This window comes from Natator depressus, chromosome 1 (assembly GCF_965152275.1).
Source record: "Natator depressus isolate rNatDep1 chromosome 1, rNatDep2.hap1, whole genome shotgun sequence".
In the NCBI taxonomy this organism is placed as follows: Eukaryota; Metazoa; Chordata; order Testudines; family Cheloniidae; genus Natator; species Natator depressus.
Window position 1 is genome coordinate 336,765,572 of NC_134234.1, and position 21,158 is coordinate 336,786,729.

Genomic DNA, 21,158 nt, shown 5'->3' on the forward strand with positions numbered 1-21,158 from the left:
TTTGATAGCTGCTTTCAACTACCTGAAAGGGGGTTCCAAAGAGGATGGAGGTAGACTGTTTTCAGTGGTGGCAGATGACAGAACGAGGAGTAATGGTCTCAAGTTGCAGTGGGGGAAGTCTAGGTTGGATATTAGGAAAAACTTTTTCGCTAGGAGGGTGGTGAAGCACTGGAATGGGTTACCTAGGGACGTGGTGGAATCTCCTTCTTTTGAGGTTTTTAAGATCAGGCTTGACAAAGCCCTGGCTGGGATGATTTAGTTGGGGATTGGTCCTGCTTTGAGCAGGGGGTTGGACTAGATGACCTCCTGAGGTCCCTTCCAACCCTGATATTCTATGATTCTATGAATGAGAAACCTGCCCCATAGTATTCAGGAAGCTGCAACCTTCTCCTCGGCTAACTCCCTCCTTAAAATTTACCCGTGTTGTACATTTGTACTTCTGCATATCATTCAAGGGGCAAGACAAGACTTTCGTTAAACTCTATTTTATTGCTACTTCTTCCTCCCAGTCACTCCTTGTCTCCTCCACCTATTGCCTTCAGACCACTCTCCTGGGGCAGAGACAGCCTTCTTTGTTACTTAGCTCTACAGTGCCTCGCATGATAGGACCCTGATCCTTGATCTGGCTTCCTCGGTGCTCCCATGTTAAAAATAAGAATACCAGGCTAAATGCAGGGTGATGCTAACCACCCATTTGGCTAGCAGTCTGGAAAATACCAGCAATCAAAGGGTTAACTGTCCTCATACATGCGTTTCAGTGGAATGACTCATTCTGGGCACTGGCAGCATTTGAAGGGCACAGACCGCATTAGGTGCAGAGAAATGCTGGGATCTCACTGCAGTGCCTCTGACTCCCTGGAGATAAATTCTGACTTTGGCCTTACAAGGTCCAAATGCAGAAAGCTGTCAGTGTGCCCTAAGCACAGAGGCTGCCACAGGGTAGCTACAGAAGCCCTCACTTCTCACTGCAGCCATCAGTCAGTGCAGGGAACGATGGAGTTTTGCCTTTTGGTGCAGTGTATTTAAAGTCTCCGAGGGATGCCAGCAGTAGAAACTTACTGACCAGTTTCCCTTGATAAAAGCTGTGGCCCCTTGACAGCTCCTGACTTGTATACACCCCGTGTAAGGAAAGTCTTAGGGCTCCCAAGGACATGCCTTTCCCAGAGCCCAGGGGGTCTCAACCTGTTTCTTTCTGAGGCCCCCCCAACATGCTATAAAAACTCCACAGCCCAGCTGTGCCACAATAATTGGTTTTCTGCATGTAAAAGCCAGGGCTGGCGTTAGGGGGTAGCAAGCAGGGCAATTGCCTGGAGGACCCCATGCCACAGGGGCCGCCACAAAGCTACATTGCTCAGGCTTCGGCTTCAGCCTTGGGTGGCGGGGCTCAGGGCCCCAGGCTTCAGCCCCATGTGATGGGGCTTTGGCTTTCTGCCCTGGGCCCCACGAGTCTAATACTGTACCTGCTTGGTGGACCCCCTGAAACCTGCTCGCAGCCCATCAGAGGGCCCCGGACTGCTGGTTGAGAACCACTGCTGTAGCCCACACAGGGGAGAGGAACATGGATTGCAATGCACATGTTGCAATTTCATCAGGATAGAGTTTCATGTCCGTGACGGGGGGTGCTTTGCCCTCCTCAGCTGCCATGACAAAGCAGCCTGGTCTCAAAGACAAAAGGAGCCATGCAAATATATAGAACAATCAGGGCAATTCATTCCAGCGCTGCCCTGCCATGTGCAGAGCCTTTTCTGTTCCCATCAGCTTCAGTGTGAGATGAGAGTGCCCAGTATTGTGCAGGATCGGGCCTTTAGTTTATACTGGAGCTGAAGTAAACCCATGGGTAGAGGGAACCACTAAATAAGAACACCCCTCCTTAACCCTTTGCTCATGTCTGGACTCAGACCAAACTGAAGTATGTTACACACACACCTTTACATTAAAAGAACATTATTAAGGTTGCAAAGTCAAGCATTCAAAAGGTAGAAAATGGTAGAATTACAGGTGCCAGCGTAACCTTAATTCAGCCCCCTTTGTGTATATTGACTGTAATACGGTCTTTAATGATGATACATTATGCCTTGTGTGTGGCCGTTATGATATAGTCTTTTTTTCCCCTATTAGTCCCTCTTTTCCAACTTGAATTTGGCTCTTTTTCAGATCTGTCTTCCTTTCCCCACTCTCTTCCTTGCCCCCATCCTACTTGTCCCAGTCACAGTCTCCTTGCTGCCCCAGCCTCCTCGCAGCTCCTTAACCCAAACAACTCTCTTCGCTCCCCCAGGTCTGGCTCTTGCTCCTCTGCATTGAAATCAGGCAGCTTCCTAGTCCTCCTCACTGCATGGGCATAAATGCGGGGCAGTGAGAGCATAGAAGAGATAGGTGCCCTCCTCTCAATTCTGGTGCCCAACCCCAGTCTCGTTCTCGGTTTATATTTAAGCCAAATTTGGGCAGATTTTCACAAGGATGGCGAAAGGCACATCCTGACACAAAAAGCTACCCTCCTGCCCAGTCCCTGCTCCAAAGCCTGGTGGCATGAGAGCTGCTCAAAGGAAAGGTCACCAGAATTGTTTAACAGGGGCAAAACTAAATCTGTTTCTCTAGCCTTGTTCTTGGAAATGGCTGAATTGGTTTAGCTGAAAATTTCCAAGAGATTTCATTTGGAGGCAGACACCCAGCTTGGAAAATTTCAGCCCCAAAAATTACTGTTTAGCAAAGTTATAAGCAACTGAAAATAAGATCTGATAATGGGAAGGGTTGGGCACCCTTAAACAGAGCTACCTATGATAGGACTTGGAAATTCATCCCTAAGCCATAGGCCCGGTTTCTATTCCTTTCTCTTTCTCCTGCCTATGCTGGTGTGACACTCTGTATCTTGGGTGAACACCCTGCACCCCCATGTTCATCCTTATAATATGCTTGTGTGGTATCCAATGCAAAGTTTGTCATGTCGGGTGTCTTCGGAAGGCTCATGATGCACCGAGCATTGTTGTTATAGGTTGTAATTTCATGTGTATAATTATGAGGCTGAAAATGTGTCCTCATGGCTTAAAACAAGCCCAGGCAAAACTCTTCGGGAGCAGAGGGGCAGTTCACACCTCATCAGGGCATGTATGGGACAACCCAGCCCAGCCTCACAGGAGCAAAGGACACTGGCCTAGGCAGCAACAAAGGATCTGTTGGACTCTCAAGTGAGTGACCCCCCTTCTGTTGGACAGTTCAGGACTACAATGAGCTAACGCTCACCTGACTCTGAAGTGGCGGGGGGGAGGGCAAAGCCAAGAGGGAAGAAAGGACATGATAAAAGGGAGAGATATTTGCCATGCGCTCTCTCTCTTCCACCTCCATCTACAGACACCACACCAAACAACTGAAGTGCTGATCAAAGGGGAGAGTCTGGCTGAAGGGCAGCCAGCCAGCCTGTGGTGAGAAACATCTAAGTTTTTAAGGGCACTGAAAGATCAGCTTAGAATGCATTTTCCTTTTATTTCATTTAACCAAATCTGACTTGTTGTGCTTTGACTTATAATCACTTAAAATCTGTCTTTTGAAGTTAATAACTTTGTTTGTTTATTCTACCTGAAGCAGTGCGTTTGGTTTGAAGCATGTCAGAGACTCCCCTTGGGATAACAAGCCTGGTACATATCAATTTCTTTGTTAAATTGACAAACTCATATAAGCTTGCAGTGTCCATAACTGGACGCTACAAGATGGAGGTTCCTAGGGTTGTGTCTGGGACTGGAGATATTGGCTAGTGTCATTCGGTTGCACAATCCAAGCAGAGGCTGGCCAAAAGTGCTCACTCACGTAGCTGGAGCAGTTTACATGCTAGAGGCTGTGCGTGAACAGCCTGGGAGTGGGGGTTCTCACAGCAGAGCAGGGTAAGGCTGGCTCCCAGAGTCAAGGATTGGAGTGACCTAGCAGATCACCAGTCCAGATAACACTAGGGGAACATCACAGTTGGCAATTTACAGACACGGAGGCCTGGTAGCCTGCTAACCTTTCAGCCTCCTTCACCTCCAGCACAAGAGTTTCCTCTCTAGATGTTGACATGGCAACCCACCACACTCCCTACTCCTCTCCATCCACTTATATACCATTTTCTAGGAGCAAATGGCCAACTACTCCCTCGTTGTGACGTAGTAGGATCCACTCGCACCTCCACTGGGTCTCACTGCCTTACTTCTTCCATGTATAAATGAGAAGCAACATGGCCTACTGGACTGACAGCTGGGAACTCCTGAGTACTATTCCCAGTCCTGATGGTGACTTGATGTAGGGTATAGGCCAAATCAAGTAATCTCTCTGAACCTCAGTTTCCCCATCTGTAAAAGGGTGGAAGTAATGCTTACTTACCCCCTCAGGGGTGTTAGCATTAGCTAGTGTCTGCAAAGTGCTTTTAGAATGAAAAGAAGAGATTACACCCTAGAGCAAAACATGGGACTGCCAGTGTCCCCGGTGGTGTGAACTCCCGCTCAGCCTTTATTCTTGTAACACCTGCTATTAGGTTTCCCTCATTGTTCTAAACGCCAAGAAAATGCTTCAGGAAGTAGCAAATGTCTAGTACGTACTGCCAGGGAGAGCTGGTCTCAGAGGTCTGGGAAAGCGTTCAAACTCTTGTGTGCTTTTCAGGACCAAACCCTAAATCTGAACCCCCTATCACTGCTAAAATACAAGGGCACCATCTGATCACTGTCTCTGTCTCTATTAGTATCGTTGTCTCTGAAACAGTTATGCAATGCTTTCCACAGAAATGTAACAACGGATTAAATATCAGTTATTGCCAGATTGGAAAGGGGGAAAGAGAAATCATCAAAATAAAATTGGGGAAGGGTTTATAAATTGGATGCGGATCACTAGGAGCTGCTCAGGGCACCCATCATCTGATCCAAAGCACATTGAAGCTGATGGAAAGAGTCCCACTGATTTCAAATGGACCTTGGATCAGACCCCAGATCACCAGCTGGAGGGATGACTAAGACATTCCATTGCAATGGGTAATTTGTTTGCAATGAAATCGCCAGCTTCAGTGCAGAATCAAGAGGAATTTGGCCACACCACTTGATGGGACATTTGTGCTATTCTCCAGGTTTTCTTTGTATAAAAACCTCAGGTCTAGAAATATTTGATTTCTATCACCCTGGATTACTCCATTTGTCACTCTTTTGGACGAGCACCTTCATGCATTCTGCCAGGCTGCCCCGTATGCCTGTAAATACCTGCAAAGCCACTATCCTCCCCTAAATCTCTCCTTAAAACCTACGCCACGATGCCTACAAAAGACTTGACAATGGTTAGGCCGTGGGTGTGCTGCGGCCACTGCCCCACTACTCATAACTGTTCCCTTGTCCTGCCCCGTCTGTCCCCTGTATCCAAATGGTGTCTCCCATCTTACACTTAGATTGCAAGCTTTTTTGGTAAGGAAGTGTCTTTTCATTATATATTTGTCCAGCACCTAACACAGTGGGGCCCTGGTCGCGAGGTGCTACTGTAATACAATAATAAGCATCTAGGGAGTGAGGCTTATTGTTTCAGATCCTCAAAGGTATTTAGGTGCCCAACTCCCATTGGAATCAATGGGAGTTAGGTGCCTAAATATCATTGAGGATCTGGGCCCTTGTCATTAAAGCAGTGAGAATTTGACTTGTACTTTTCTTTTCTTTTCTTTTCTTTTCTTTTCTTTTCTTTAGACCAAAGATGCTCTCTTCACCATTCTCCGGGACCTAAGGCCAGAGGACCACTTCAATATTGTCGGTTTTTCTGACCGAATCAAGGTCTGGCAAAAGGACCATCTGGAGCCAGTGACTCCAAACAACATAAGAGATGCCAAGAAGTACATCCATAACATCTCACCTACTGGAGGTAGGCTATGGAGACCCAGATGGGATTGACTTGTTCCTTTGATTAATTTACACCATCCTGAGACCTTGCAGATCTCTTCAGGGAACACCAGGTGGAATTATCAAAAGTGCTCTCAGCATTGGCCTCTCTCTGGTGCTGTCTGAGTCAACAGGAACTTTACTGTTCATTTCCCTGGTAGCAGATTTAGCCCAATGCTGAGCATATTTGAAAATCCCACCCTCTGACTTCTCATCACACAAGATTCCCAACTATCTAAGCTAGCCGTTCTCAAACTGTGGCCTACAGAGAGCTGGCTGGTCACATGGTGCCGGCTCCTTCACCTTGTTTCCAGCTGCTAAGCAACTGTTAAGGGGCAGCTGGAGATATATTCAAGAATTTCTTAATGTTAGTTTAGCATGCAAGCAGTTGCAGGAGCTGCCTCAGGGATTGCAAATGGAAGGGAAGGTGTCTTTTTGTTCTGTGTTTGACTTGCTGTTTGACTTCTGTGTTTGTACAGTGCCTAGCATAGAGGGTCTTGGTCCATGACTAGGGATCCTAGCACTACTGTAACAAAATAAATAAATAATAATCCTCTAATTGTAATACAAGAGGAGGTATTTGGCGCAATGATCTCTCTGTTAAGTTGTGGTCCACAGTATAAATATGTTTGGGAACCCTGGTAACCTAATGTACTTCTTGGGGACCCATCATCAGTTTAACGTCTAAGCACCAAATGACCTGCACAAAGCCCTGTAAAATGATCTCAAGAAATTCTGGGAAGACCAGAGACTCCAGCTGGCCAAAGATCTGCAAGGGCTTTCCCTACTTTTCCTTATCAGCCTAAACAATAAGCATTCATTCTAACTGAAGCATTCCAAAGGAAAAATGAGCAAACAGGATGGTCAGTTGCATTGCCTGTACTACTAGCTAAAGAGTTTAGGAAGAGGCAGGGTGGGGAGGGGAACATGCCTAGCTAAACAATTACCAAAGGTGATTACCAAATGAACAAAGCATGTTATCCCAGAGGTGTCAAAGGAGAACCCGTAAGGGCCAGCTGAGCCTGCATTGAGTGGATATGACTAATTACAGCCCAAAACAAAGGGAAATAATTAACGGCATGCCAAACTTTGGAGTTTGGAAAAGAGAGATGTACTGATTGTCCATCTCAGCGAGTGTACCGGTCTGATTTGCTTCTTTAATGTGTCTCATTTAGCAAACAGTTGTTGGGTGGGTGTCTTCACATTCGTATTTGTACACCCACCTACCTTCCCACAAATGGGCCCTTTACCACAAAATGTTTTTTTGGAAAAAAAATCATTGCTTTCAGTCTTCAATGTTATTTTTTTGAGTTATGGTTTAAAAAGGATACTGGTAAGCATGGGGGATTTCTTTCCTCTGGTTTTGAAAAATATGTCAAGCTACAACTTTGGATTTGCATTTTGAGTGCAAGAGATTCGGGATGTTTGGCTCTGGGATTTTGCTTTGGACCCATTATAAAGACCATTTGCAAAATTCCATTTGGGGTTCTGGGTTTAGATTCCCAACTTCTAACATTCAAGAATGGAGCCAGGATTTCGCTTCAGGACTATCTCTAGTATTTTTAGCCTTGTTTTCCACCTCCTCTGTTGCAGTGTCAAATGTTACGTGTGTAGTGGTGCCCACTGACAGAGATACAGACCTGTCAAGAGGTGGCATAACAGAGCCTGCTTACAGGAACAGTACCAGTTTTGAGGGAAAGGGCACATGGCAATGAGTAGAACATATCAGATGTTTGCAAGCTGTTGAGATTTTCTTGTCAGCCATGTGCACTGCATTTAATCAGGAAAATAAGCTCATGACTTTGCTGCGTTCCCAGGTACTAATATTAATGAGGCTGTCCAGACGAGTGCAAAGCTGCTTAACAATTACATCGCTCAGAACGACATTGACGCCAGGAGTGTCTCCCTAATCATCTTCCTGACAGACGGGAGGCCCACAGTCGGGGAGATGCAGTCCTCCAAGATCCTCAGCAACACCAAGGAGGCCATCCGCGAGAAGTTTTGCCTCTTCACCATCGGCATTGGCAACGATGTCGACTATAAGCTGCTGGAGAGGATGTCCCTGGAGAACTGCGGCATGATGCGGCAGATCCAGGAGGACGAGGACGCAGCCGCACAGCTGAAAGGGTTTGTTGAATTTCGCCCTGGACGCACTGGGGCCTTGGATGAGACTGGGTCACTCCTGTGGGCATGGGTGTGGGGAGGAGTGACCTCAGATAAATTCACAGTAGAGACAGGCTCTAGCTGCAGATGGTGGATCTGGATTTCGGCTTTCCCAGGGAAATCTGTTTATAAAGATATGGGCCATTAGCAAAATATGGGTGCCGATACAGGTTCAAAACTCCACCTCCTCCCCAAAAAACTTGGGGCTGTTACAGGTTTGACTGTCGTTGAAAGGTGCAGGTCAGATAAGTGTGAGCAGGGATGGTGTCCCTAGCCTAGGGGTTCTCAGCTCAATTTTCTTTGTGGTCTCAGAGTGCGGCCACCAACTCTTGCTGGTGGCTGCTCTGACAATTTTCCCTAAAATACATAATTAACTTTAGGAAAAACAAACAAGTATGCACATACACGTGTCTAAGTCAGTGTAATTTATTTATGTAGAATTTTTTTTGCAGACTTAATAATAAAACTAATGTACAGTTGTCTCTATTCTTTACTGACCCTAAACTGAATAGAAACACAAATAGGGTGCTTTGCATGTTCTTATCCTTTTTCTTGTTGTGTCTTTTGCTTTTTTTGGTTGCTTTTTAAAAAGACTTCCTAGTTACTAAGCCTGCTGTGCAAAGTGATACTAACAAACATACAAATATCACTTTTCACAGCAGACTTACTCAGCCCAGGCAAACCTGAGGACAAATTAAGCTCTGGGTGGCGAGGTGGATATAGAGGCAGCAAGGAACTGGGGTGATGTGGGGGGGGTGACCTTGGGGCCAGAGCCCGCCACCGTACAGCCCGGGAACAGAGCCTGAAGCCCCGTGGCTGGAGCCTGCCACCTGCCACCACGGGGCTGGAGCCTGACCCCACCAGTGGTGGGAAGGTGGGGAACTCACTGGCTGTCTGTTCCTCCAGCTTTTGGGTCTCCAGAGGTGGGCAGGGCTCAATCACTGCTGGTGGCCCTGGGGGAGGGCGGCCGCTGCTTTGCAGCCCTCCCCCCACCCCCGAAATCACTGCCCAGGAGGCTGTGGCCGCAAGAAAAGTCCACGGTGGCCGTATTTGATAAATGCTGCCCTAGCCTCTGTTTGCCAGAAGCTGGGAGTGGGCAACAGGGGATGGATCACTTGTTGATTACCCATTCTGTTCATTCCCTCTGGGGCACCTGGCATTGGCCACTGTCTGTAGACAGGATACTGGGCTAGATGGACCTTCGGTCTGACCCAGTCTGGCCGTTCTGATAGTCTTATGGCTGTAGAGCTCTTTCCATGACTGGATGGCTACTTGGGAGTTCTTCCCCCCGCTCAAGATACAGTGTACCATAGTACAGCTTTGGTGCCCTTCAGAACAAGACTTTGGTTTAAATTCTTTTGACAGAGATATTACGTGTGTGCCTAAATCTGGATGGCTGGAGAGCTGGGAGACACTTACATCATCTCGCCCCATGGTGCAAGTGGAGAAAGAAGGACTCGTTGCCCGTTTAAATAGATGTTAGACAATATTAAGGTTCTGAGGCACAAACAGCGTCTGCTTTCTGTGAAAAATTTTGATTTGAGGTTTTTATTGAAAAATATTTCACCTCAAACCTAAAACATTTGAATTTGGAAATGCTGCAGCATAGCCTCATGGGAGTCATAGTTTGGTTGCCTCCTGTCCTCATTCACCTCAATGGGCTGGGCTCCCTGACCGGACTACGTCTTCCATGGTACACCATAGCCAGGGATTTTCATATAGCACTACCTCCCCTCTTCAAGAGGGAGACCATGGTGCACCATGGGAGATGTAGCTCAACCTGGAAGCCAAGCCTGTAGAGGAGAATGGGCGCACGAGTCCCCCAGACAACAACCCCCATGAGGCACTGTGGCTGTATGTCCACATTGAAGTTATTCAGGTTTTGACCAGCATTTTTTGGTGTTTGAATTTCTGCCAAATAAATGAAATTTTCCATTGGGGAAAAAACTCCTAGTTCCCCTAGGTATCCATAGGGGTGAGCCTGCACACCTCCAATCATAGTTGTGTTGCTCTGTTACACTATACTTAGCCTGTTTGCCCTCTGGACTTTAATACATTGTGGAAACCCATCCACCAGTGTCTGATCCTGAACCATTGAAAGCGGCAGGAGCTCTATCAGGCCACAAGAGCTCATCAGAGAAAAGACTTCCTTGTAAAGGTAGTGGAGTGTTGTCCAGTGGTTGGAGTAGGTAAAATGGAGTCCAGATTGCTGGGTTGTCCTCTCAGCAAAGCCACTCACCCTCTGTGTGGTTTCAGGCAAGTCCCAGTGTCACTTGTGCTTTGTTGTAGTACTCTGTGAAATGGATTGAATAATAGCACTCTTAGGGTTAACTGATGCTTCCAAAGGACTTTGAGGTCCTTAGACTGAGGGCACTAGAGTGCTCAATATTATTCTAAAAAAGGGAACTGAAAAGCTTTTTATAAAGAGAAAAATAAAAATGTTCAAAGTCCCAGCTCTTTAACAGCCTGTATGTGCAGGCATGAAAAATGAATGTAGCTTGGCCACAAAAATAGAGTTGAAGTCAGTTCTTTGTTCGTTTATCTTTCAATACCTGATTTCACGGTTCTGCGAGTCCTGCCCTGCAAGAGAAGAGGAGGCTGAGACTAGAAAGCTCAAGCCTGGTAGAGAATGCAGTGCTCTCCAGGTGGCTTTAGGTCTCAGTCAGGCCCCCAGTTGTAGCAGGAGAATCATGCAGCCGTAAACTCAGGTCTGGGTCCCTTATAAACGCTTTTCAATCCAACCAAGTGGGAGACATTCCCAGGGATGTGGTAGGTCCTGTAACAAAGCCCTAGATGAAACACAGATATATTACGGGTGTATAATCTCCAGGTCTAGTGGAAGCCATTCTGACTCTCACAGAATCATAAAACAAATTGTGCTGAGATCTTTCCCTTCCAGGCCTCCTGTATCAGAAGAGATCATGTGGAATACAGCCTCTAGATCCTAGCACAGGATCCATGCTCAAAGAACCAGGGAAAGGAAACCTCCTACCAACATGCCTCTGATATTACCTTGGGGGAATATCCCACCCCGAGTGCAAATTCAGCACTCTGTGTGTGTGTGTACCCCTGCGTACAGGTACCTGTGTGCGCGTGTGAGTACCTGGCTGAAAACACTAACCTGTGGGAAATGTCACTTGTTTCAGGTTCTATGACGAGATAGGGACGCCCCTTCTCTCTGACATCCGGGTCGATTATCCCAAAGACAACGTGGAGCAGGTCACCCAGAACCTCTTCCCCAACTACTTCAATGGGTCCGAAATTGTCATTGCCGGGAAGCTCATCGAACGCAACTCGGGCAAGCTCCACGTGGAGGTGACGGCCAGCAACGCCAACAAGTACATCCTCCTGAAAACCGACGTGGCCATAGACGTCCCAAGCAAGAATGACATCAGGGGCTCTCCTGGCATGGAGGATGGCAAGGAGGCTCAGAATTATGCTGAAAGGGCATGGAGCTATCTCACCATCAAGGAGCTGCTGACCTCCTGGTTGAAGAGTGATGACAGTGAGGAGAGGCAACACTTGATGGATAAAGCCAAGTCATTGGCCCTGACCTACAACTTCATCACCCCCTTCACCTCCCTGAAGATGAAGGAGTTACAGGCAGACCGGCCTAAGGAGATTCATGCCAGTCCTTCTACTGAGGGCATTGGGGAAAGAGTGCAGAGTTTGCAAGGACACAAAGTACCACCAGGTACAAACAAAATAATTATAATAATTGGACACATTCCTTCAAAATAGGCACACCTCAAAATTGATTTCATTAGAAAGGATTGTCTAGTGATTAAAGCACAGGACTGGGAGGTAGGAGACTGGGATTATAATCCTGGTTTTGCTAATGCCTCAATGTATGTCCTTGGGCAAGTCATGTAATTACTCTGAGCAGTGTTTTGGGAACATTGTTGTAACATTGCTTAGTCTGTTATTGTACCCGTAACTCTGGCTGCTTTCTCTTCCCCCTCTTCTAGGTGTATCCAAGCAACCAGACAAAGAAAGAATTAAAATATCCAAAACGTCAGGTCAGTGTCTATTTCCCAATTCTCTATACTTCGTAACTGAAGATAAAGAATGGTTGGTTTACAAAGCCACAATTCTTAGTGCCTTTGGCATACACCCTCCTGGAGCAAACCAGCAAAGATCCTATTCATTTGATTACAATACAGTAATTTGGAAGAAAAAAGAAAAAAAGAGAGAGGATCAGGAATTGCTAAAAGTTAGCAAGAGGGCTATTTAGGAAGCACAGCGGGGTGGTATATTAGGAAGACATAGGTGCATTATTTAAAACAGCCAGTTCGTTTTAGGGGTCATAAGGGCTTTATTTCAATATTTTAGCTGGTCACAATAACTTGATTTTCAGAATAATGTTGCTGAAATTTTAAAAGACAGTAAAAAATGTCAAAAAGTTTTCACAATATTTGTAATTGTTTTTTCAACCATCCTTTAAAACATTACATAGACCTAAACCAAGACCCTAGATCTGAACTTCACCAGACACCAAAGAAGATCACGCCTAGCTCTGAAGTTCACAGCTCAGGCCAATCTCTGTAGGGCTGTGTTCCACCAGCTGGCGCTGCAGGAGTGGGTCACTTGCTGTGTGGGAAATCTACCTGCTACTGCATCAAATTAATATTGATGAGCAGGAAGACTTGCCCAGACTCAACTGTTAACGTTCATTGTGCCTGATGGTGATGCTAATCCTATGGCTGGTCAAAAATTGTCCCTCTAAACTGTTTATTGATAGAAAATTGGGTTTTGGACTAAACAAGAAGTGGCTACTTCCCAGGGAAAATTTTGATTTTTCATCGAAAAACTGAACACTCAAAATGTTTTCAGCTGAAAAAAGAAATGTTTCAATTCTGAAGTGCTGCCATGGTACCTTATGGGAGTTGTCGTTTGGCTGCCTCACACACCTATTATTCTCCATGGGCCAGGATCACATCTCCCATGATTGCACCATGACTACGCAGCAGCCCTTCACCAAGAGGGGAGACTGTGGTGCATCATGGGAGATGTAGTTGAGCCAGGGAGCCTGGCCTATATATAGGATAATGGGGGCATGAGGCACCCAAACTACAACTCCCATGAAGTACCATGGCAGCACTTCAGAAATGAAATATTTTAGTTTTTGACTTTTCACCTTAAACGCAACATTTTTTGTGGGGAACCAAAACAAGCTATCCATAAATCCTTTAAAAATGTACCAGTAGATCTTGAAGAAAACAGAGATGAGGCTCTTTGAAACCTGTTTTGTGAGATTCGGCACTTGGATACTGGTGTTCCGTGAACGCCTCTTACCTTTGTTCTCCTTTTCATGTCTTCTCAGCGGATGGAGATCCTCACTTTGTCATTGATTTCCCCTCCAGCAAGCTAGCTGTCTGCTTCAATATTGATGGGCAACCAGGGGACATTCTCAGACTGGTCTCCGATCATAATGAATCTGGTAAGATAATGAGGAATCCTGATGGAGCTACCCCAGCAGCTGCTGCACTGGGGAAATTTGAGCTGCAGGTATCAGTCCTACAGTGAAAATACTTAGCAACAAGGTGCTTTATGCATTAAACTTACCACAAGCCGGAGAGGGAGGAAGGCACTGTCACCATTTTACAGATGGGAAGATGGAGGCACATAAGACCCCAGTGGCTGTCTATGGCTTAGCACCAATCACATGCAGAACCTGCTGAGGGGTGCCCAAACTTTGCCCAACCGAGGGCTCCACTGGCAGGAGGCCAGGAGCTGCAACTACTTCATGTCAAATGGAACAGATTGCCACCACCCCATATATTTAATATGGAGATCGGGACCATGGAAATACAAAGACCCAGAATGCAATGCTCCAGCTTGATCTGAGCAAGCAGCACCTGTTAGGTAAGACACATGTGGTCTGTATGCCGCACTTGACTACAGCTGGAGCAGGCACAGCTAAATAAATGGCCATCTTGAGTTTCAGATGCTAAACTTGTGGCACTTACATGAACCAACAGCCTCCCACTGTTAGAGATTATGCTAGGGCTCTGGGCCGCCCTGTGCTCCATCTGCAGGTTTCACTAACTAACTGAGTTAGTTAGTTTTCACTAACTAACTGATTCTGCTTCCATAGCCCACTGCTTGCAGAGTCTTCTCCAGCAGTGGGGTGGGCAGGTTTTGTATCTGACCTAGTTATTAGCATTTAACTGTATACTGCTTACTTAGGGGGGCTGGCGGCCTTCAGTGCTAAGTCCCTGTCAAACTGCAGTAGAAGGGTCCCTGAGCACTGAGGCAGTTAATGACAGTTTGTTTTAATGGAGGGTCTATAGTAATTGCACTAAAACAGTTTTTGCCTCTGGATCAGTCCTGAGAAAGCTGAATCACAAACGATCAAGTCTCTGCTTTGCATAGACCAGTGTGACCCCCGACTGTCCAAAATTCAGATCTGACCTGGAATTCCTAAGCAAAATGGTTAGTAAGTGGATTATTTGCTAAGCAGGAAAGCCGTGGAGCGGCGGCGGGGGCGTAAAAATGAAAGGCAATACGAAAGTCTGTCTGACAAGGAAAAAACGAAACAAAACAAAGTCACTGGAGAGCTATTTTGTGTGGCACTTTTGTAGCAGTGGCCCAACTTCCCTGTCCCATCTGTGTCCAGCCTCTGCTTTCTTCAGTGTACACCGAACCCCTTGCAGACAGACCACTAGCTTCCTTCATGGCTAGGTTGGCTGATTTTTTGTGGCTTGAGAGGAGAGTGCACTTGAGGGAGAACAGCGTCACCCAGGTTCAAATAAATGGCAGTTAAGTGTATGGAGAAAGGAATGAACGTTTCCCCTGTGACCGCAGCATAGGGAGCTTTTCAACTCTGCACTGATGGCGCGAGGCCAGTTGTGACCCTCCATTGTTACCTTCCGAGGGCGATGTCTGTCATTTTGCAAAGAAATGAAAGTGACGTCACACCGGCCAGTTCCACCAGCCCTCCATCGGTTCTGATCCCACCCAGTCTCAGCTGCACTCCCCCGTCATCTCTTCACCCCACCTTAGCAGGCTGGGTGCGGCAGGGAGGGAGTTACAGAGGAGCCGTCCCATTGCTCACAGGTGGGGAAAGGAGGAGAGGGAGTGGAGCAGCCCTGAGCTGCTGGGCTTTTTCCGCTCCCCCGCCCCGCCAAGAGAACAGTGTGGGCTCCTGAAGGGAGAGGGAGAGAGTGCTGATTGGCAGCTTATACCCCAGGAGGCGGGGCAAACGCAGGCAATCAGAGGGAAGGTTTCCCTTAGCCAGGGGTGAAACGTGCCCCTCAGCAACCAGGCTCAAGTTGTAGAATTTTTATTTGCCGGGTCTGCAACCCCTTTGAGCCATGCACACTGTAAGCACGGCCTCCCACCCCTACCTGTGGCTTCTCTGGTGCAGAATTGAGGCACGCTGGAAGGGCAGAGCGGGAGAAGCGTGTGTAACCCACTGGAGTTACAGGTGCCTCTCAGTGCCCATGCACAGAGACTATGAGTCTGGCACTGTCCCACTGAGGGTTGTTTCGCTCAGGCTGTAGAAGTTGTGCGTTTAGCTCTGGGAGTCCCGGTTCAGTCCCTGGTATGTTGGCCAAGATGGGGTCCATCACACTTCTGCTGCTGTCGCCTGTGAAGGAGTGTTGGACCTTTTCTGGCCTTAGGCAGCAGGGGTTCAGGGCTGTTGGACCAGAACCTCTCACCATTGCCACATTAGGTGTACTGCAGCCTACAGAGAATGACCCACAACCCTGACTCCTAGAGAACAGTGGTATTAGGCCAGATCCAATTCCTCTCTTATCAGAAATAATTCTACCCCATGGTCCTGTGCAGAATGGGATTAGTTAACACTCTGGTTAACACTCTGTGTGATTGAGCAGGGTTCTAGGATGGTGTTTGTCAAAGCAAGCCATCGCCTACCTGCCCTCGGTAGATGATAATGCAGTTTGCAAATACCATGCTAACACAGCGCTCAGGTAAAATATCCTCTCTCACACTGACCTGGGCAATGGTGGCAGGACTCGGCTAATAGACTGGGGCCTGTTTTCAAACTTGGATGTCCAAATATGGTGTTAGGGGCCTAACTTGCGGCAATTAAGTTTGAAAATGTTGGCCCCATTGTTTTAAACAAGATGGTAGCTGGGAGAACTAGGATCCCAGCATGAGTGGTACTTCAGTGTCCACTCAAAATGAGGTTTTCATTATGCATGATCCACCGCAGCAGCTCGGAGCGGTTCATTCACTCACATTTTAAACCACTGTTTTTTCCCTCTAAAAGGTGTAACTGTGAACGGGCAGTTAATTGGAGCCCCGGCTCCTCCCAATGGCCACAAGAAACAACGCACCTACTTCACCACCATCACGATCCTCAGCAATAAGCCAGAGCGATCCTACGTCGAGATCACACCCACCAAGGTCATCCTGGATGATGGGGAGAGACTCATTTTGCCATGTGACCGGAGTGCCACGGTGGGGAGTAGTGGCCTAGAGGTGTCTATCTTTGCCAATTCCAATGTCACCGTGGCAATACACGGCACCATCAGCTTCATCATCCTGATCCACCAGTACAAGAATCCTGCCCCCTACCAGAGGAATCACCTGGGATTCTACATTTCCAACAGTAAAGGGCTCTCCCCTCATTCCCATGGACTGCTAGGTAGGTGTCATGCTCTTTCAGTTGTAACCCGTAGCAAACTGTTCAGATGGGTGATATGGGAGAAGCGACTATCTCAAAGGGGTTTGAGGGACAGAGGCAGGAGGTGGTGAGCCTTGAGGAATGCGATGGGTCAGCCGAGAAGTGGGACTCTTGCCTCGATCCCGTCATGACCAGCTTGTCTGCCATCAATGTTCTCAACGTTCTCACCCCTCTGTTCTCCATGTGACCCATCTCCCACTAGTGTATCTATAGATTGTTATTATACGGCCCCCATTACTATAATACCTGAGCACCTCACAGATGTTAACATATTTATCCTCACAACACCCCTGTGAGGTAGGGAAGTGCTATTTGCCCATTGGGGAACTGAGGCCGAGACAACAAGGGACTTGCCCAAGGTCATACAGGAAGCCTGTGGCAGAGCTGAGAATGGTCTCCTGAGTTCTAGGGTGCTGCCCTAATCACCGCACTCTCTTTCCACCCTTTGTTTGAGCTTTGTGGGTCTAAAACAAGTGATGTTACCCTCCAGCGGGCTTAGCCCCCAGAGAGGAACAGGAGGCTCTCTGCTACCGGCAGCTCAAGAAGCAGTTTCCAAGTTTAACGGGCCAAGGCCTGTATTTCTGGAGGTGAAGAAGGAGCAGAATTCTCGTCCCAGTTCCCTGTGTGTGGGTGAGAGATTAACAAAAGAATTGTAGAACATAGCTTCTTTCCACCATCGCTGGTAAACCCTTCAGGAGCCCCAGAGCCATTGAAACCTGGTAATATGGCTGCTGCTTTGGAGACCCCTTTAAAAGACTCTGTCGCAAAGCAAAGCGGCTGTTTTAGGAGTAAGTTTAATCTTTCCTTGCAGGTCAGTTCTTGTACCATGAAGTCAAACTTACCCAGGACCATCTGAGTGGAAGTCCCCAGCTGGTCAGTCAGAACTCAACAGAAGAGCCGAACCCGAGGCCAGTGAACGTGCTAAAGGTAAAAGGTAGGCTGGTTCCTGTTGTGTGGAAGCAGAGGAAGATCTACAACGGCGAGCAGGAGGTCGATTGCTGGTTTGCCAAGAACAATGCAGACAAACTGATTGATGGAGACTATAAGGATTATCTTGCTGCTCATCCCTTCGACACAGGAACCAGCTTTGGGATGGCTAACAGACTTTAAGGCCGATAACCGGTTGCATCAGCAGATTCAACAACAATAACCCTGCGGGTGGTTCTTACTTTTTTTTAGTGCCAAAGAAACAAATGTTTTCCCTTTGGAAATCAGCTTCCCCGCTTCTGTACTGACAGGTCATGGTGTTGAGTGCAGGGGGGGTGAGGTTTGGGCTAAAGTGCTCCCCTGGTGGGAAGGGAGGGAGAGGAGAGGTATGTCAGATTTAGCAGTACAGAAAGATACAGGTGTAAAAATAAATGCCCAGGTGGATCTGCGCAATACCCACCAGCGTCTGGCTACTCACAGAAGGTAAGACATAAGTCATACAACACAACCTTTCCTTTGATAACATGACATGAGGTACCTGCCATCATAACTATCTGGGACAGACGTGCTTTTAGGGAAAGCATCCCACAAAGGAAAGCCCACGGTCATCAGAGGGTTAATGAACAAATTGAACACAGACCCAGTGAGCCACAGCAGGGCGTTGGTTTCTTGCTTATCCATACACGTGTTGAATGTGGTGTTAAGTGTGACAGCGTGTACCTCTAGCCACCAGAGAGGCTCACTAGTGATATACGCCCTCGTGAGGCGTCTTGCTGATAGCGTATTGGAACATCCTAAAAAGCATTTACAGCCTGGAACAATGACAGTGATGGTGTAACTTCCACCCCTTGTAGCATCTTGACTAAATGTTTCAATCCATGGTCTCTCCTGTCTCGGAAAGGAAGGAGGCTTCAACCCACACCACATCTGCTTGATCATAGCACTAGGCACCCACTCTATTTAATAGAAGCTTTCTTAAATTCTCTGGATAGGAACAGTCAGCCAGGCTCCAAATCCGCTGACCACAAAACGGTCCCAGCTCTTGTACTGAAATACAAATCCCATATAACTGTTACAGTCTGGGCCCATGGCAGAATGTGATCTTTATTCGTTCCCGATCCCCAAACGCTTATAATCTGACACTCCTCGTCTCTGCTTCCGTGCAATGAAGGCAATTGGCAAAACGAGGTTGTGAAATGGGCCGTTAAACAGATACCCACGCTGCAGGGGTGTGTGGAAGCTGAGCAAGCCACTCACGAGGATTTTGCCTAACCAAAATGTAGAGACTGGTCTATTTTAAAGCGAGGCATCATTTAATAATGCTGTGCGTCACCCTCCAGGGAGATCTTTTATTAGAAAAGCCTGCTAGAGAGGACGTCAGCAAACATGAAGACGTGCATGGGAGGCCAGAATTGAACTAAAGTTTACTGTATCTCCCCGGGGGCTCAAAGGGAAGGGGGAAAGGGGTGAAAGCACCTTAAGCAGCCAAATGATATCCAGGTGTTCGGAGAGCACTGAAGAACTGCTTTGGCCTAGGAGAAATAGACTAACTCAGAGCTGATATTTGTATATTTAAACATTATAATCACATCTGGAGTCTAGGACATCTTTCACCCACAGCATCCTTGTGCTCCCTAATGCTGTATTGTGGGGAAGCATTGGGCTAGCAGCATTGCTCAGTTCAATCTCATGTTTTAGTGAATTTTCTTGCTTGTGGCAGAGAACGCTACCATTAGAGCTGCCCACGTAAAGCCCCGCTAAGGTACCTCAAATGCAGCGCTGCTGCCAAAATTCTGCCCGTGCTTTGCAGTGAAATTTGAATCTGAGGGCTATGGCTACGCTACAGACTTCGGCCAGCATAGATCTGTCAGTCAGGGATGTGACACGGGGCAATCCCTGACTGATGTGGCTGCGTTGACAGAAGCCTGTAGCATAGCCAGAGCTATACCAGCAAAACTGGGCGTTTACTAGGGTAGTTTGTTTCATTCCTGGCGGGTGGCTTTACTACACTGGTCCTCTTGCTAAACGACCCTCCCCCAGCCTTAGGGAAGGATCCACAAGGTCCAGGAACTCAAATAATTACAGGGGACATCCAAAAATGTAACAGGGGCAGGTGTGAAGGCAAAGGGTCAAACAAAGGGAACCTGAAGGGGACACCGAGCAGAGAACCCCGGACAGCAACCACTGCTCCTCGAAGGTGTCAAGGGAGCCAGCGGACGCCGCCCAGAGGGATTCTGCCCAGATATGTGAGCAAAGGCCTGGAAATAGGCCCCCCAGTCGCAGGAAACCCTCTCAGCCAACCTCCTCTCCCTGGTCTTATAGATGGCTACTTTGGCTGACAAGGAGGTCCCGTGGCTTTGTGGGGTCATGGATAGGGTGTGAGTATATGAAAAGGTGAGGGGAAAAGTGCAGCCAGAAATGTAAAAGGATGGTCAGGAGGAGCCAGAACAGGGGCTGCAACCGGGCGCACTCCAGGTATACGTGCACCAGGGTCTCCCTCACGCCGCAAAAGGGGCAGGCGCCAGGGACAGGGGTGAACGGCGCCAAATACACACCCGTGCTCAGTATAGCTGTGTCCACACTATAGTACTTTGCCAGTATAGTAATCTGGGACGCCCACAAAGCCCTAGTGCAGACATGGTCTGAGGCTACCGCACTGGGCACGGCTCTCTCAGGAAACAATCCTCTCGAAAGAGCAATTGGCAGACACTGCAGAACCGTGTTGCGTGCTGCCTTTCTCCTGAGCAGTAAGCACAGCACTGGTTAGCAGGCCAAGGCTAAGCTTAGCCAGCACCAGTGTAGCGCCCATGACCAGGAAGTGCTGCGGGGAGGGGAATCTCGCAGAGGGTGGGAAATTGTGCCAGTAAACTGGCTGCTTACCCTGAAAATCGATGGTGATGAACCACGGTTGCCTGACTCTTGCACTGACTTGACTGTTTTAATTGCAGCAAGCGACCTGGATATTGGTCATGTAAGAAACATTCCTGAGCTCATCAGACACCTTTGGACTGTGGTTATTGCCACGGGATTTCCCTGGGTTTGCACTTTCCACCTCCCGTCACCCATATTTCAGCTCTTTAGAGGCATGGTCTTGAGTTTTCTACACAGTGCTGACCTGTTCAAATGCATGTTCCCTTTGAGGACCGCTTAGTTAGGGCAGGTGTAGGGTTTTATTCCATTGTACACCCCCTTCTTCCCCCTTTCTGTACATAAATATGTATTGCTAAAGCTTTGAATGCATTACACGTCTCCCCCACCCCATTAGGGACATGCTATTTCAGTTGACCCCAAAAGGATGAAATCTAACCCTGTAGGTATAGGGAGCACGGACAACAGCACAGTTGAGATTTGGTCAGTGGGGATCCAGTTATCACTTTTCACAATAAATATACTTTACAGTGACCGTGGAGGTGATGTTTTTATTTGGTGTGAAGCAGCAGGCACTTGGTTGAACCTGCCATGAGACGAAGGTCGTGCACGTGTTTTATGTTGCTGGATAGGGGAAGAGCACCCTCAGGAGTCATTCACCTGGAAGAAGCAGC

The 21,158-nt window shown here is 47.6% G+C and overlaps 1 protein-coding gene across 1 annotated transcript in view; it reads left to right on the forward strand.

Annotated features, from left to right (window-relative positions):
- Positions 1 to 20,972, forward strand: part of ITIH5 (inter-alpha-trypsin inhibitor heavy chain 5) — a 62,914-nt gene extending 41,942 nt beyond the window's left edge. Inside the window, exons 8-14 of the mRNA XM_074942678.1 lie at positions 5,682 to 5,853; positions 7,688 to 7,997; positions 11,180 to 11,727; positions 12,002 to 12,052; positions 13,357 to 13,473; positions 16,273 to 16,650; positions 17,501 to 20,972. Of these exons, the coding sequence (XP_074798779.1) occupies positions 5,682 to 5,853; positions 7,688 to 7,997; positions 11,180 to 11,727; positions 12,002 to 12,052; positions 13,357 to 13,473; positions 16,273 to 16,650; positions 17,501 to 17,799 (1,875 nt within the window). The 3' untranslated portion in view covers positions 17,800 to 20,972. The remainder of the gene's footprint in view (positions 1 to 5,681; positions 5,854 to 7,687; positions 7,998 to 11,179; positions 11,728 to 12,001; positions 12,053 to 13,356; positions 13,474 to 16,272; positions 16,651 to 17,500) is intronic.
- The last annotated feature ends 186 nt before the right edge of the window (positions 20,973 to 21,158 follow it).